The sequence below is a fragment of the Oncorhynchus tshawytscha genome, linkage group LG15 (genome assembly GCF_018296145.1).
Source record: "Oncorhynchus tshawytscha isolate Ot180627B linkage group LG15, Otsh_v2.0, whole genome shotgun sequence".
NCBI lineage: Eukaryota > Metazoa > Chordata > Actinopteri > Salmoniformes > Salmonidae > Oncorhynchus > Oncorhynchus tshawytscha.
Genome location: NC_056443.1, coordinates 16,187,191 through 16,201,359, shown reverse-complemented (window position 1 = coordinate 16,201,359; position 14,169 = coordinate 16,187,191). Strand labels below are relative to the sequence as shown.

General features: G+C 43.3%; 1 protein-coding gene across 7 annotated transcripts in view; it reads right to left on the bottom strand.

The window, feature by feature from the left end:
- si:dkey-172j4.3 (diacylglycerol kinase delta) overlaps positions 1 to 14,169 on the bottom strand; it is a 109,304-nt gene that overhangs the window by 52,842 nt on the left and 42,293 nt on the right. Inside the window, exon 1 of one of the 7 annotated variants that reach the window (XM_042298188.1) lies at positions 6,889 to 7,617. The exons of the other annotated variants lie outside the window; for them this stretch is intronic. Within the exon in view, the coding sequence (XP_042154122.1) occupies positions 6,889 to 7,041 (153 nt within the window). The 5' untranslated portion in view covers positions 7,042 to 7,617. Of the gene's footprint in view, positions 1 to 6,888; positions 7,618 to 14,169 lie in introns of those variants that run through there. 7 annotated transcript variants of the gene reach the window in all.

The window sequence follows — 14,169 nt, the reverse complement described above, 5'->3', positions numbered from 1 at the left end:
TTTATTTGCCAATGTAGAGTACATGATCAGTGAAGATATACTACTCAATCCATAGACTGTTTTGAAGATGATACAACTGGCCATAGCCAGTTATCTTCAAATAATATTTTTGCAGGAATCTCCTTGCGAACGATTTTGCCGAAGATGATAGCTGAGGTTCATAGCTAGGTTCTGAACTAATATTTATACCAAACGTTTTAGGGTCCATAAACAGATCGGCTGCATAGCTAGCTACACATCCATAGGCATACAGATATGTTTATCCTCCAATACACAATTAGCGAGAAAATAGTTAGCTACCTATGTTACTTTAACTGCATTGCATGAGAAATAACAGCAAGGCAAACGTACAAAATTGTACATTCAATTTGCAGTAAATGCTTAAGCTAGCTAGATTCATTACATCCACTGTTTCACAGGATGAGAGCCTGATTTCCTGGTTTCTCAGGAGTCCCTAAAACATTAAACAATCAGAATTACAATTTCATACTCATGTCTCAACACCAATAAAGCTAGCCAGCTAGCTGGCTAATGTTAGTTAGTCAGCTACTGTTGACTAACCCCATTCAGTACAAATGAGCGCAACCGCTGCATTCAAACAAGGCTGCAATGAAAACTAATGGGATTACAGCGACTGTTTTGGCATCAACATCTGGGGTGTGAACTATGTTTCTATTCAAGCGTTGATTGACAACCTCATGAAGCTGGTTGAGAGAATGCCAAGAGTGTGCAAAGCTGTCATCAAGGCAAAATGTGGCTACTTTGAAGAATCTAACATGTAAAATATCTTTTGATTTGTTTAACACTTTTTTGGTTACTACATAATTCCATATGTGTTATTTAATAGTGATGTCTTCACTATTAATCTACAATGTAGAAAATAGTAAAAATAAAGGAAAACCCTGGAATGAGTAGGTGTGTCCAAACTTGACTGGCACCAAAACATATTAGAAAGTCTTACATTTGTAATATAATATTAATACAACAATAACTATATTGAAAGAATAAGGTTAGGGGAATACATTGTCTCATTCAAACCTGAAAAAAAGTTATATCATGACATTATACAACATTAATCTCAGGGATATTGGTATCAAAATTGTACGGGAATTACATCATATGATATGAATAAGGCATATGATAACAATAATTGGCTTTCACAACTTACATTTCTTCTTACATACATTAGGCCTATAGTCTAATACATAAAGAGTCCGAATGGGAACAAATTAAAAGCATGCAAGAAAGGGGAAATGACCAGTGACAATCTGAGCTACTTGGTGGTTACTAGGATTCCTATTACTACTACCTACGGTGCGTTCAAAAAGTATTCAGACCCCTTGACTTTTTCTACATTTTGTTACGTCACAGTCTTATTCTAAAATTGATTACGTTTTTTTTTTCTTGATCAATCTACAAGCAGACTTGGATCAGCTCCGCCAAGCTATCTCCCTGCAGGGAGCCACCATTGGGAGACATCAGGAGTTTCTACAGGGTCCTTTGGAAGGGCTCAGTTCCTTGACGGAATGCCCCGACCATGGGTTAAAGGCTATTATGAAGCAAATCAGGGTGTTAAAGTCTTCCAGTCTTTGGTCAATGATGTGCTTCGGGACATGCTAAACCGGTTTGTGTTCGTCTACCTGGACAACATCCTGTTTTTTCCCCGATCTGCCCAAGAACATGTACTCCATGTCAGACAGGTCCTTCAGCGCCTCCTGGTGAACCAATTGCTCGTGAAAGCCGAGAAGTGTGAGTTCTATCACCTTTCTGAGATATGTCATTGCTGAAGGCAATGTTCAGATGGATCCTGGAAAGGTGAAAGCAGTGGTGGATTGGCCTCAACCAATGTCCAGGGTGCAGTTTCAACTGTTTCTTGGGTTTGCAAGCTTCTACCGGCGTTTCATTCGGGATTACAGCACCCTGGCAGCCCCCCTCTCGGCACTCACCTCCCCCTAGGTACCGTTCAAATGGACTCCAGCTGTCAGCTGTCGACAAAGCCTTTGTGGACCTGAAGCATCAGTCACAACAGCACCCATCCTCATCCATCCGGATCCCCTCGTGTCAATTTGTGGTGGAAGTGGATGCTTTGGATTTTGGCGTGGGGGCCATCCTGTCCCAACGATCTGCCCAGAACCAGAAGCTTCATCCCTGTGCCTTCATGTCCCATCATCTCAATTCTGCTGAGAGGAACTATGATGTTGGCAACTGAGAGTGGAGGCATTGGCAGGAAGGAGCAGAACAGCCATTTCTGTTCTGGACCGACCATAAAAACTTGGAATATTTCCATTAAGCCAAGCGCCCTAACTCAAGGCAGGCCCGGTGGGCCCTCCTGTTTACCAGATGCAACTTGACCATTTCCTACCATCCTGGGTCTAAAAATGTGAAGCCTGATGCTCTCTCCCGCCTATACAGCACCTCTACCACACCCTCGACTTCCGAAACCATTCTCCCTACCTCATGCCTTGCTGCCACTGTGGATTGGGGTATTGAGAACCTGGTTTGCGAGGCGCAACGCTCCCAACCTGGACCTGAAGGGGGCCAGGCTAACCATCTGTTTACCCTAACCCAGTCCGGTCCCGGGTTCTGGAATGGGCTCATTCCAACAGGTTGACCTGTCATCCAGGGTCCCGTTGTGCACTAGCCTTCCTTCGACAACGTTTCTGGTGGCCCACAATGGTCCCTGATGTCTTTACCTTCGTCATCGCATGCACTGTGTCATGACGTTGGCCTGGGGGATAGGTTTATGACAGTCATAAATACCTCTTCCCCCTGTTTTTCTCTCTCTACCCTACTGATGTTACATTTGCAAACCCTTGGTTAACATAGAGATTCTGGGAAGGTGGGGGGGGAATGAACTATATTCTGGTAATGCGACCAATTGAACATATGCGGTGGTACTTAATGAATATGATGTCATTTCGGTTGTCACCTGAGACATTCTCATCAATGATAAGATGACATAAACTCTACAGTGGAAAGTCTACACATCAGAGATATCGGATTCAGGTGGAATTGTAGTTCAATTTAAATGTTTGAATATGAAATTATTCATGATGGGATGAAATGTGATTTTAGCTTCTAAAATTTGAAATTTGGGTTTTCATAAGATAGGGCTCTGCTCAATCAGTGGCCCGCCCTTGTGAAGGGACATGGGCTATAAAAAAATTCAAACACGCCCTCCTCTCCCTTCCTATATAGGCCCTTGACGACAATGTAACCTCCTGTTCCGAGGACGTGAGGATGACGGTCCTATGTCAGAATGGTTCAGATAATAACTACAGAATGAAGCCAACATCAGCGTAAGCTTTGGTTGCGAATGGTATGTACTCTTATTCACTACAGAAGTGATACCTCCTAGCCGTTGAGTTAGCAACAGCAGACGCAACCGAGGGTTAGGAAGGAACAGACAGAGTATTCCGTCTACCACACAACGACGTTACTACAATGTATCCAAATTACCAGCAGAGACATTCTTCAAAGGACTCGGTTGGGCAACACAGCCTTCCATCTACCACCAACCTACCGAAGAGTAAATATTTATTGCATTTTTCTTTTCCAAATGGGCGGTAATTTAGAATGCATAAGATACTGTATTTACGATAGTACAGCTTCTTCACTTTGTTCCTCAGTCTTCCCGCTCTTTCACTCAAACCCAGACCCTTTTCGTTTGTGTAACAAGCTGTCATATCTGTTCCGCCCGCCAGGGACGTTTTCCTTTATGACGTAATTTGTAATCAAGTCATGATTTAATTATGTTTATGTGTGATTCTGTGTGATTAGTTAGGTATTTAGTAAATAAATGATTAAACCCAATTTTGTATTGCTGATTCAAATTGTTAGCCAGGGTTCGTGCAGATAACCAAGAATTTGCAACTGGTTATTCTCAAGACCAACTCCAGGTATCGTCGACAAGCGGACCGTCGCCGGACCCCAGCTCCCCGCAACCACATTGGGCATTGGCTTCCAACTTGGGATCTGCCCCTTCGGGTAGAGTCCCGCAAGCGGTCTCCCCGGTTCATTGGTCCATCTCCAGCGTCCTGAGTTCCACTGCTGTCCGTCTTGTGTTACCCCATACACTCCGTATTCACCCTACCTTCCATGTGTCTAGGATTAAGCCTGTGTCTCACTGTCCTTTGTCTTCTGTCTCCAGGCCCATCCCTCCCCCGGGTTATCGGTGGCCAGCCAGCGTATACGGTAAGATGCCTCCTGAAGGTTCTTACCACAGGGCAGGGGCTTCCAGTACCTGGTTGACTGGGTTGTTTATGGCCCGGAAGAGAGGTGCTGGGTTCCTGCTAAAGACATCTTGGACCCGGCACTCATTGCCGATTTCCACCGCCGATAGCACAGGCAGCCAGGTCTGCGCCCGGGTAGGACGCCAGGTGGAGTGGGGGGGGGATCATGCCCTGATCTGTGTCACCTGTCCTTGTGATTGTCTCCACCCCCTCCAGGTGTCACTTATTTCCCCCAGTATATTTATCCCTGTGTTTCCTGTCTCTCTGTGCCAGTTCATCTTGTATATTTCCAAGTCAACCAGCACTTTTCCCGTTCTCCTGCTTTTTGCATTCTCCTTTTTCTAGTCTTCCTGGTTTTGACCCTTGTCTGTTTCTGGACTTTGTACCTGCTTGCTTGACCATTCTGCCTGCCTTGACCACGAGCCTGTATGCCACTCTGTACCTCCTGGACTCTTGATCTGGTTTTGCCTGTCCACGACCATTCTCTTGCCTACCCCTTTGGATTAATAAACATGGTAAGACTCCACCCATCTGCCTCCTGTGTCTACATTTGGGTCTCGGCTTGTGCCTTGATAAAAACAGGTTTCAAGAAATGTTTGCTAATTTCTTACAAATGAAAAACTAAAATATCACATTTACATCATTCATTGCTCACTCTTACCAATTCAAGATGGCGCTATCCATACCTCTAATAAACGATCAAGATCATAATGCTTCAAATATATATAATATATATGTTACCAGTACATGTTTAGTATTAGTGGATTGAATACATCGCTTTGCTCAGCTTTACTTCCTGACGTGCTTCCATTCCCCTTTTAAACATTTGCTGTGTCCTTCATAGGGCTTAACTCTCTCTAATCTTTTCAACAATGATGCCCTGATAAAAGTGTTTGGCTCATCGGAGTCTGGGCATGCATACAAGGGAATGACCTATATGTGTGTATGTGTTGGAGAGAGATGGCAAGACTGGGAGAAAGAAAGTGAGAGAGCGAGAGAGAGACAAAGAGAAGAGAGAGGGAAAAGGAGAGGGATAGTATATTAGAAATGTATACAGACACAGACTAGACAAACGTGTCTAGTCCCCTTGTTGACAACGGCTAGAAGGAGTGGTAAGGCACAGAACACTTCCTCTTTCTGTCTATTTCTCCCAATTCTATGCTGTATACTAAGGAGCATCCTCTCACCTATGTTATTTATCTTCCTCTCTCTCTCAGTAGCAGTGAGAGTAATAAGAGAGATAAGTACCTCTGTTGCAGCAATAAATCAAATGCATTGCTATATCAAGGCATACACAATCTGATTCCCAGAGTTTGTATGTGTCTGTATGTGTGTGTGTACAGCTGTAGCTGTATTTGTGTGTAGTATTATCTTCCTGTGTGTGTGTGTGTGTGTGTGTGTGTGTGTGTGTGTGTGTGTGTGTGTGTGTGTGTGTGTGTGTGTGTGTGTGTGTGTGTGTGTGTACATGTGTACGGGGGGACATGGGACATGACGACAAACTGTAAGAGGAATAATGACAACTGGTAAAAGTTGTAGCCGCTTCTTAGGAAGTCTTATAAACATTCATAGCACCTAGATACATAGCCAAAAATGTTGCTACACCCACAGATGTTAATTTCTTCTCCGCAATGAGTCTGGATTGGAGTACCTCCATGACGTTTCTCTAGAACAGAAAAACCACTCTGATTGGTCCCAGAAACCGATGGGTTGGGCCAGAGCCAGAACACAAGTGGGTAAATGCCGAGATTTGAAAGTTTGTCATTGGCTTCGCTACTCTGATTGGTTAGAGATGATCCAATAGATCATGACTTTGTTTTGTTACAACACCCCTCATTTTGACGTCACCACAAACGACTTCAATGATGGCAGTCTCAGACTGAAATATGTGGTGAATGATAGAGCAGTGTAAGAATTCAGGCAATTGATGCAGTCATTGAATGAGCAATATGAAACTGGGTAAAACAATATTATGTCATTTCCGTTCATGATATCAGTCAACCGAGCAGATCATGATATCAGTCAACTGAGCCGCTCATGGGGCGGCAGTGTAGCCTCGTGGTTAGAGCATTGGACAAGTAACCGAAAGGTTGCAAGATCGAATCCCCAAGCTGATAAGGTACAAATCTGTCGTTCTGCCCCTGAACAAGGCAGTTAACCCACTGTTCCTAGGCAGTCATTGAAAATAAGAATTTGTTCTTAACCGACTTGCCTAGTAAAATAAAAATGAAAACAAAAACGCTGACTGCATCAAATAAACCTGAAACTGATGTAGAAGAAATGAGGGAGAAAGAAAACAAAGACAGACAATTTACTGGTAGGTAAACAAGGTGAAGTGTAAGATCAACCCTTGAGGCTGGTAACTCATAGACAACCAAATGAAACTATCTCACCCTACCTCAACCTCTCCTCTAGACTCTGTCAGTCCTTAGTCACCCATTCATCCCTTTCTCCTCTCCTCCTCCCCTCACTCTCTCTTTCTCAGTGTCAGTTAGATCTTGTCAGACAGACAGACGAGTCTAGTCATTAAAGTAGGACAAATCACATTTACTACCAATTAAACCCTATCTAACCATGTGGGCTCTGTTAGTGTGCCTGCTGCAACACACACACACACACACACACACACACACACACACACACAGACAGACATGCATACCTCTATCTTGTAGCTATGTGGTTTCTCTGTGTAGCTGGTCTCCAGTTCGTCTCCGTGACTGAGTTGGCTCTCGTCCCCGTGTCCTGCCCCCACCTCACAGTGGAACAGCAGGGGGGCCAGACAACACACACTGCTAGGACAGCACCTGGGCATGATGGCTCTCTGTCTGTCTGCCTCTCTGTACAGTGTGTCTGTTGGTCTGTCTGTCGCACATTGATGTCTTCACTTGCAGGTAGCCTGTTAACTACAATAGGGAGACACTACTTTCCACTTTACTTTTCTGGGAACCAGGACAATAGAATCAGACGTTTCTCCGCCTGTCTCTGTCTCGCTCTCTCTGTTTTGTCTCTTTCTGTCAATCTCCCTCTCTCTCAAAATCCTAAACAAGACTACTGAAGTCCTCTCTGCTTTTTAATGCCATCAAACTTCACTTTCTTCTTCGGTGTTCTCTCTCTCTCTCTCTCTCTCTCTGGTGACTGAACAGTCTAACGTTGTGGTGATTATCTCTGTGTTAACTGCTGATCCAACAGAAATGTTTCTACATACTCCCTCTTTTGCTCCGGGCTTTAGGATTAAGGCACTCCCTCTCAGGTGTGTAAGAGGATACACCTTTACCAGGATGCCATGTAGATCATCTAGCCTCCTCCTTTTCACTCCCTCTCTCCTTCTTTAATCTCAACCCGTTCACCTCTTTTCTTTGCCAAACACTTTTGATTCTCTCTCTCTCTCTCTCTCTCTCTCATTCTCACACACACACCTTCCTCTTTAAGGTGTGTATTCAGGTAGGAAGTGGGAGGGGAGACCTGAGCTAAAAATAGAACAGGTAGGACCTGTTAGACTGGATACTGTAGATGGTAACACACACACACACACACCCATCTTGTCTCTGTTAGATATTACACTGATCAAAAATATAAACGCAATATAAATGTAAAGTGTGTCAGTTAGATCTTGTCAGTCAGTCAGTACCCGTGAAACACTAGTTTCAACGTCAACAGTGAAGAGGCGACTCCAGGATGCTGACCTTCTAGAAAGAGATGCAAAGAAAAAGCCATATCTCTGTCCAGTGTCTGTGTTCTTTTGCCCATCTTAATCTTTTCTTTTCATTGGCTAGTCTAAGATACGGCTTTTTATTTGCAACTCTGCCTAGGAGGCCAGCATCCCAGGGTCGCCTCTTCACTGTTGACATTGAGACTGGTGTTTTGCGGGTAATATTTAATGAAGTTGCCAGTTGAGGACTTGTGAGGCGTTGGTTTCTCAAACTAGAAACTAGACACTCTAATGTACTTGTCCTCTTGCTCAGTTGTGAACCGGGGCCTCCCACTCCTCTTTCTATTCTGGTTAGGGCCAGTTTGCGCTGTTCTGTGAAGGGAGTAGTACACAGCGTTGTACGAGATCTTCAGTTTCTTGGCAATTTCTCACATGGAATAGCCTTCATTTCTCAGAACAAGAATAGACTGATGAGTTTCAGAAGAAAGTTCTTTGTTTCTGGCCATTTTGAGCCTGTAATCGAACCCACAAATGCTGATGCTCCAGATACTCAACTAGTCTAAAGAAGGCCAGTTTTATTGCTTCTTTAATCAGAACAACAGTTTTCAGCTGTGCTAACATAATTGCTAAAGGGTTTCCTAATGATCAATTAGCCTTTTAGCTAACACAATGTGCCATTGGAACACAGGAGTGATGGTTGCTGATAATAGGCCTCTGTATGCCTATGTAGATATTCCATAAAAAATCAGCAGTTTCCAGCTACAATAGTCATTTACAACATTAACCATGTCTACACTGTATTTCTGATCAATTTGATGTTATTTTAATGGGCAAAAAAATGGCTTTTCTTTCAAAAACAAGAACATTTCTAAGTGACCCCAAACCTTTGAACGGTAGTGTATTTCTGTATTGTTTTAGTGATTCACCATAGTGAAGCCACAGGCTCAGGTTTTCTGGGTCTCTATATTTTTGGTTGGATAGGTTTCTCAATTTCGACCTTAGGTTGTTGCATTCTTCATCAAACCATTTGTCATTGTTGTTCATTTCTTAGGTTATCTGCTTGACATTTTTAGATTTGATAGGGAAGCTGAGAGGTCAACTATAGTGTTTTTAGGTTATCTACTGCCAGGTTTACACCTTCACTACTACAGTGAAAAATTTTGTCCAGAAAATTGTCTTGAAGGGATTGGTAGATTTCCACACTACTCTCCTTCCATCTATAGCATGTCTTAATATTTTTCAGCTCCTTTAGATTTGATGCCTCATGATTGAGCAAAGCTCTGTTCAAGTAGAGTGAGATTTTTCTGTGATCTGACAGGACTGACTGTGAACGCTCTAAGAGACTCTGGGTTGAAGTCAGTGATAAAGTAGTCTACAGTTTTACTGCCAAGAGATGAGCTATATGTGTACCTACCATAGGAGTCCCCTCAAAGCCTACCATTGACTATGTACATACTCAGCGTCCGACAGAGCTGCAGGAGTTGTGACCCGTTTTTCTTGGTTATGTTGTTGTAGTTGTGTCTAGGGGGGCATTTATCCCCCTGTGTAAGGCGTGCGTACTGGAGGTAGAGAAGTCAGGCACAGGAGAGCAAAGACTATGTTACAATGGCGCAGTTTAATGAATAAAATCATTGTGAACAAAAACAATATATCCAATGGGACAAAAACCCCAGACATAAAATGCACAAGCACTTACAAAAAACATTACCGGACAAAGACATGTGGGGATCAGAGGGTTAAATACACAACATGCAAGTGATGGAATTGAAACCAGGTGTGTGGGAAGACAAGACAAAACAAATGGAAAATGAAAGGCGGATCGGCGATGGCTAGAAGACCGGTGACACCGAATGCCGAACGTCGCCCGAACAAGGAGAGGGACCGACTTCGGAGGAATTGCTGAGGGTGTCAGGTTCGCGACAAGTTCTAGCATTTAGTTCGCCACAGCAATTGTTAATCTCCCCCTCTAGGATGGAGAAGCTGTCATTGTTATAGGTAGCGAATATTAAATGTATATCGTTATAGGTAGCACAGATGAAGACATTTTTTTCTGTTGAGATAATTTCCTTATTCATTTCTAGCCAGATGTAAAATGTTCCTGTTTTGACTAGTTTAATAGAGTGGGTTAGGTCTGCTCTATACCAAATTAGCATACCCCCTGAGTCTCTTCCCTGTTTTACACCTGGTAGTTTGGTGGATGGGACTACCAGCTCTCTGTAACCTAGAAGGCAACCAGTGGGTCCATCTCCTTTATACCATGTTTCTTGTAGGATGACAATGTCTGTACATTAAATGTATTTGATGAAGTCTGGATTCCTGCTCTTTAGGCCAAAGGCAGATGACCTCAGACCTTGTATATTCCAGGATGGAATAGTAAAAGCTTTGTGTTCCATAGTGTCTAGTGTTGTTTTTGTGTGGTTTAGGCCCGGACCATCATAGTAGCTGTGAGCAGAGCATGTTAAGCATCTGATACATACCTCTTAGGTTGCAGGATGGGGGATGGGCAGGTGTAATAGTGGGGGTTGGGCCTGTTGCTCTGCTCACTGCCTGGGCATATGCCCTGCTGTCATGTTGAGGTTCTTGCTGCAGGGGCAGGGAGCATGGGGTGGGCAGACGGGGCATAGGTCTGATATGGGGGGGCCTATATAGAGTGTGGCAAGGGTTTGCTTGGGGTGGTCTTAGCTGGTTGGGGTGTGGCTTGTGATGCTGTGGTCTGGGTGTAGATCCTCTTGGCATGGGTTCTCTCAGTGCAGGTCTTTCAGGATGGGGTCTTGCAGGTCTGGGAGGGTGTCTCGCTGGTCTGGGCGGGGTGTCCATTGCTCCTGTGTGAGGATCTGGGGCTACTGTTCAGGGTGATGTCCTTCAGGGTCCTGGCAAAAGTTGGGATGGCTGCCTTGTAGAGGTGGACCTGGTCATAAAGGCTGTTAAAGTCCAGGGTGGAGTGGTGGGCCAGGTAGACATTAGGTTTTGAGGCACAGTCTCGCGAAATGCTTGTATTCACCTGCTGTATGGTGGCAGAGTGAAAGTATTTTCGTGGTATCAGGGTGAAGATAACCACTTGTGTGTTGGGGAATGCGTAAGAAGCTTTTTCAATCACTCCCTTGAGTGCTGTGGCCACCCTTTCCTGCTGGGCCCTCAGGTCATTTGTGTCCGTGTGAATTATGTGTCTGGAGGACCCTAGTCTGTCCTCTGACAACAGCTCCAGGGCATGTCTAGTGTTCGAGCACCAGAGCTTAGCTATTTGGTGTTTGGGAAAAAGTTATTCCTCTTGAATATATGTGCCGTTTGTGTCAACGAGGAGCACAATCTCTGGCTTTTGTGTGTCCTCAGTGGATGTGTGTGGGTTGTCAAGAGAGCAATCAGAGGAGCTGACAGGGGGGCTATTAGGAGGGAGGGTGTCTGTTGGGTTGGTGGGTTGTCTATCCCATTGTTGTGTTGGGGTCTGGGTAGGCTGTTCTGCTGGCTTCTCTGGGGGAGCTTCTCTCTCGCTATCTCCCCCTCTCTCTCTGGAAAATTGTGGGCAGGTGAATTATTGGTTGCCTTTTAATAAAATAAAATAAAATAAAATAGTGTTTTGGTGGGATTTATTGACCAAGGTCTAGAAAGATATATCCATATTTTGTTTTGTTATGTTTTGACATCTCCTTTGTCTAGTATTCAGCCCAACCAAGAAGCTTCAACTGCTGGAGAACACTGAATCCAGCTAATCTATTTGAGGATCAACCATCCATCAATCTTGAGTAAGAAGTATCTTCACTGTATAATGCTGATACATTTCAATGTTAAACAAATTCATTTAAACATTAACACAACCATTAAAATGGCTGCTGCAGTTGTGGCTATCTCCAGCGATGCAGAAACTGATGTCAAGGAAATTAGACCTGGAGCAAGGATCTGGGACGAAATGCCACAAAGGAGACTGTTTTACCTCTTTTTATCATGGCGAGAGACATCCTGAAGAAGGAGGAGGCCATAGCCAACCCCATTAAGGAGGAAGAGCTCTGCCACCATCTCATACATGAAATTCATCCAAACTACTTGAGGTTAGTACAGAGAGTACGTGCACTCTGGCGTATATTTCTTCTCAGTAAGGAAGCAAGGACAACACTTCTGATCAGAGGAATAACAGTCGGAGGAAAACATGTAGCGTTCAAAGAGAATAATCCTTTCAGTTTGAAGTCACGCATGTCTGACCAGAACTCAATTCAAGTTACAATTAAAGAACTACCTGAATCAGCAGATGATAGTGTTGTGACTGAGTTTCTGGCAAAAGCTGGATGTAAAGGTGGTGGGTGGGGTGATGAGGCGCATGATAATATTCAAGGGTCAACTCACAAACTGCTCCAATGGAGATTGCTTTGTATATGTTGAAGCAGGCCCCATCACTCCAATCACAGGGTTTGTAAAGATTGGCCCTCACTGGATCAAAGTGTTTTATGATGGACCTGCACGTAGACATGACTAGCAGACATAATCCCACTCTAGAGGGAGTCAGGAGATGATAGAGTACCGTCTTCCTACACTGGAATTACATAAGGTGCCAAAAGAAGAAGAATAAGAGGAAACATTTTCTAAATGAAGCTGGGAAAGTGGCTACTGAGACCAGTGACAATCATAACCTAATGGAAAACGCGCTGCAACCCCAAATGCGGTGCAACTCACTGGGGAATTCAAAAAAAGCATCCAAACATCAATGCTGGCCTTTATTCAAACAATCCGTAATCAACAAATGCCCAAGAGGCCGAGGGTACGAATCTCCCCATCAGAGTCTGTAGTTAGGACACCAGCAGAAAAGAAGGCTGATATGGAGGATATATTCCTAGGAGAAGTGGAGAAAAGTCCCCCTAATTTGCCATCCAGAACAAAATTATTAATGAATGGTGGAACATGAATGATTGAAATCATCTAGATTCGAGTAGCCTATATTACCTGGTTCAGAGAAGGACATTCTTAGTATGTGAGTATAACCTCTGTCACTGACATGTCTTTTCAAGAGAATGAGGAATCTGCAGATATTCACATTTTAATGAAAACTCTTAATACGTGTCCCAAACAAAACCCGCCCTTGAGACAGGAACTCAGTCTCCCTAATCCTGCTATCAGAAAACATCGTACCATGAACTTTTTCAAACCATTAATCAGACTAAAACGCTCTGTGACCCTCATCCCAAACCTAAAGGAATATTAGGAGGTCATGTGAATACTTCTAGCATTATTCCTAAGAGTGAACTGGTGGAACATTAATTGACTGACTCCAATCTTGATTTTTTTTCTGTTTCTCTCAAGAAACTGAGACCTTTAATGTCCCTAGATATTCCATATTCAGGAGGGACAGCGGAGAGGGCAGAGGGGGTGGATTGCGTATGAACATGAAAAATCACTTTAAATGCAATCGTATCATAGGGAAACATGTCAATGACCGTGAATGTACAGTATGAGGCTGAATGTCTTACTCCCCCTCATATGTCTTTCACAATTATTGGATTATATCGACCACTAACATCTGATACCTTGTTTTATGATAATCTAAATGCCATGCTTAAAAAATGTGATCATAAGAAGTATATCATCTTCATGGGCGATTTCAACATAAACTGTGAAAACAAAATTTACAGGAAAAAAAATCAGGAATCACAGACCATTTCAACCTGACAATACAAGGACCAACTAAAGAAACACAGACATCCCAGACTCAAATTGATCTGCTGTTCACTAACATACCTGATCGAATAACTATGTCCATTAACTTACTAACTGGCATATCTGACCATAATGCTACATTGTGGTTAGAAAGCTCACTATATCAATGTGCAACAGTATGATAGAAAAAAATCTTAACTACGATGCAGCTATAAGTCAAATTGACTGGTCTGATCTGTTATGCAATGAAGACCCAGAGTCTGGATACAGAACATTTATGTCAGCTATTGACTAAGTGAATACCTCTTTTACCAGGAAATTTCAATATAAGTCAAGTAGTCAAACCTCCCTACCATGGATCAACGAGGACCTCTGGAGGCAGATGAGAAAACGGGATCTTTCCTTGAAAAAAGCACTGAAGTCTGGTCAGAATGATGCCAGACGTATATTCACATCACTGAGAAATAAGGTGGTGAGGAATAAAAACAAAATCAAAAGCAGAGTTCTTAGACTGATCAATGACGCAAAAGGAAACGGCAAAGTGATTTGGGAAAATCTCAACAAACTAACAGGGAGAGGAGCTGAAAAGTCCAAAAAACATCCTGAAAGAAAGGTAAATGGGATTATAATTCAAGACTCCAATTTCATATC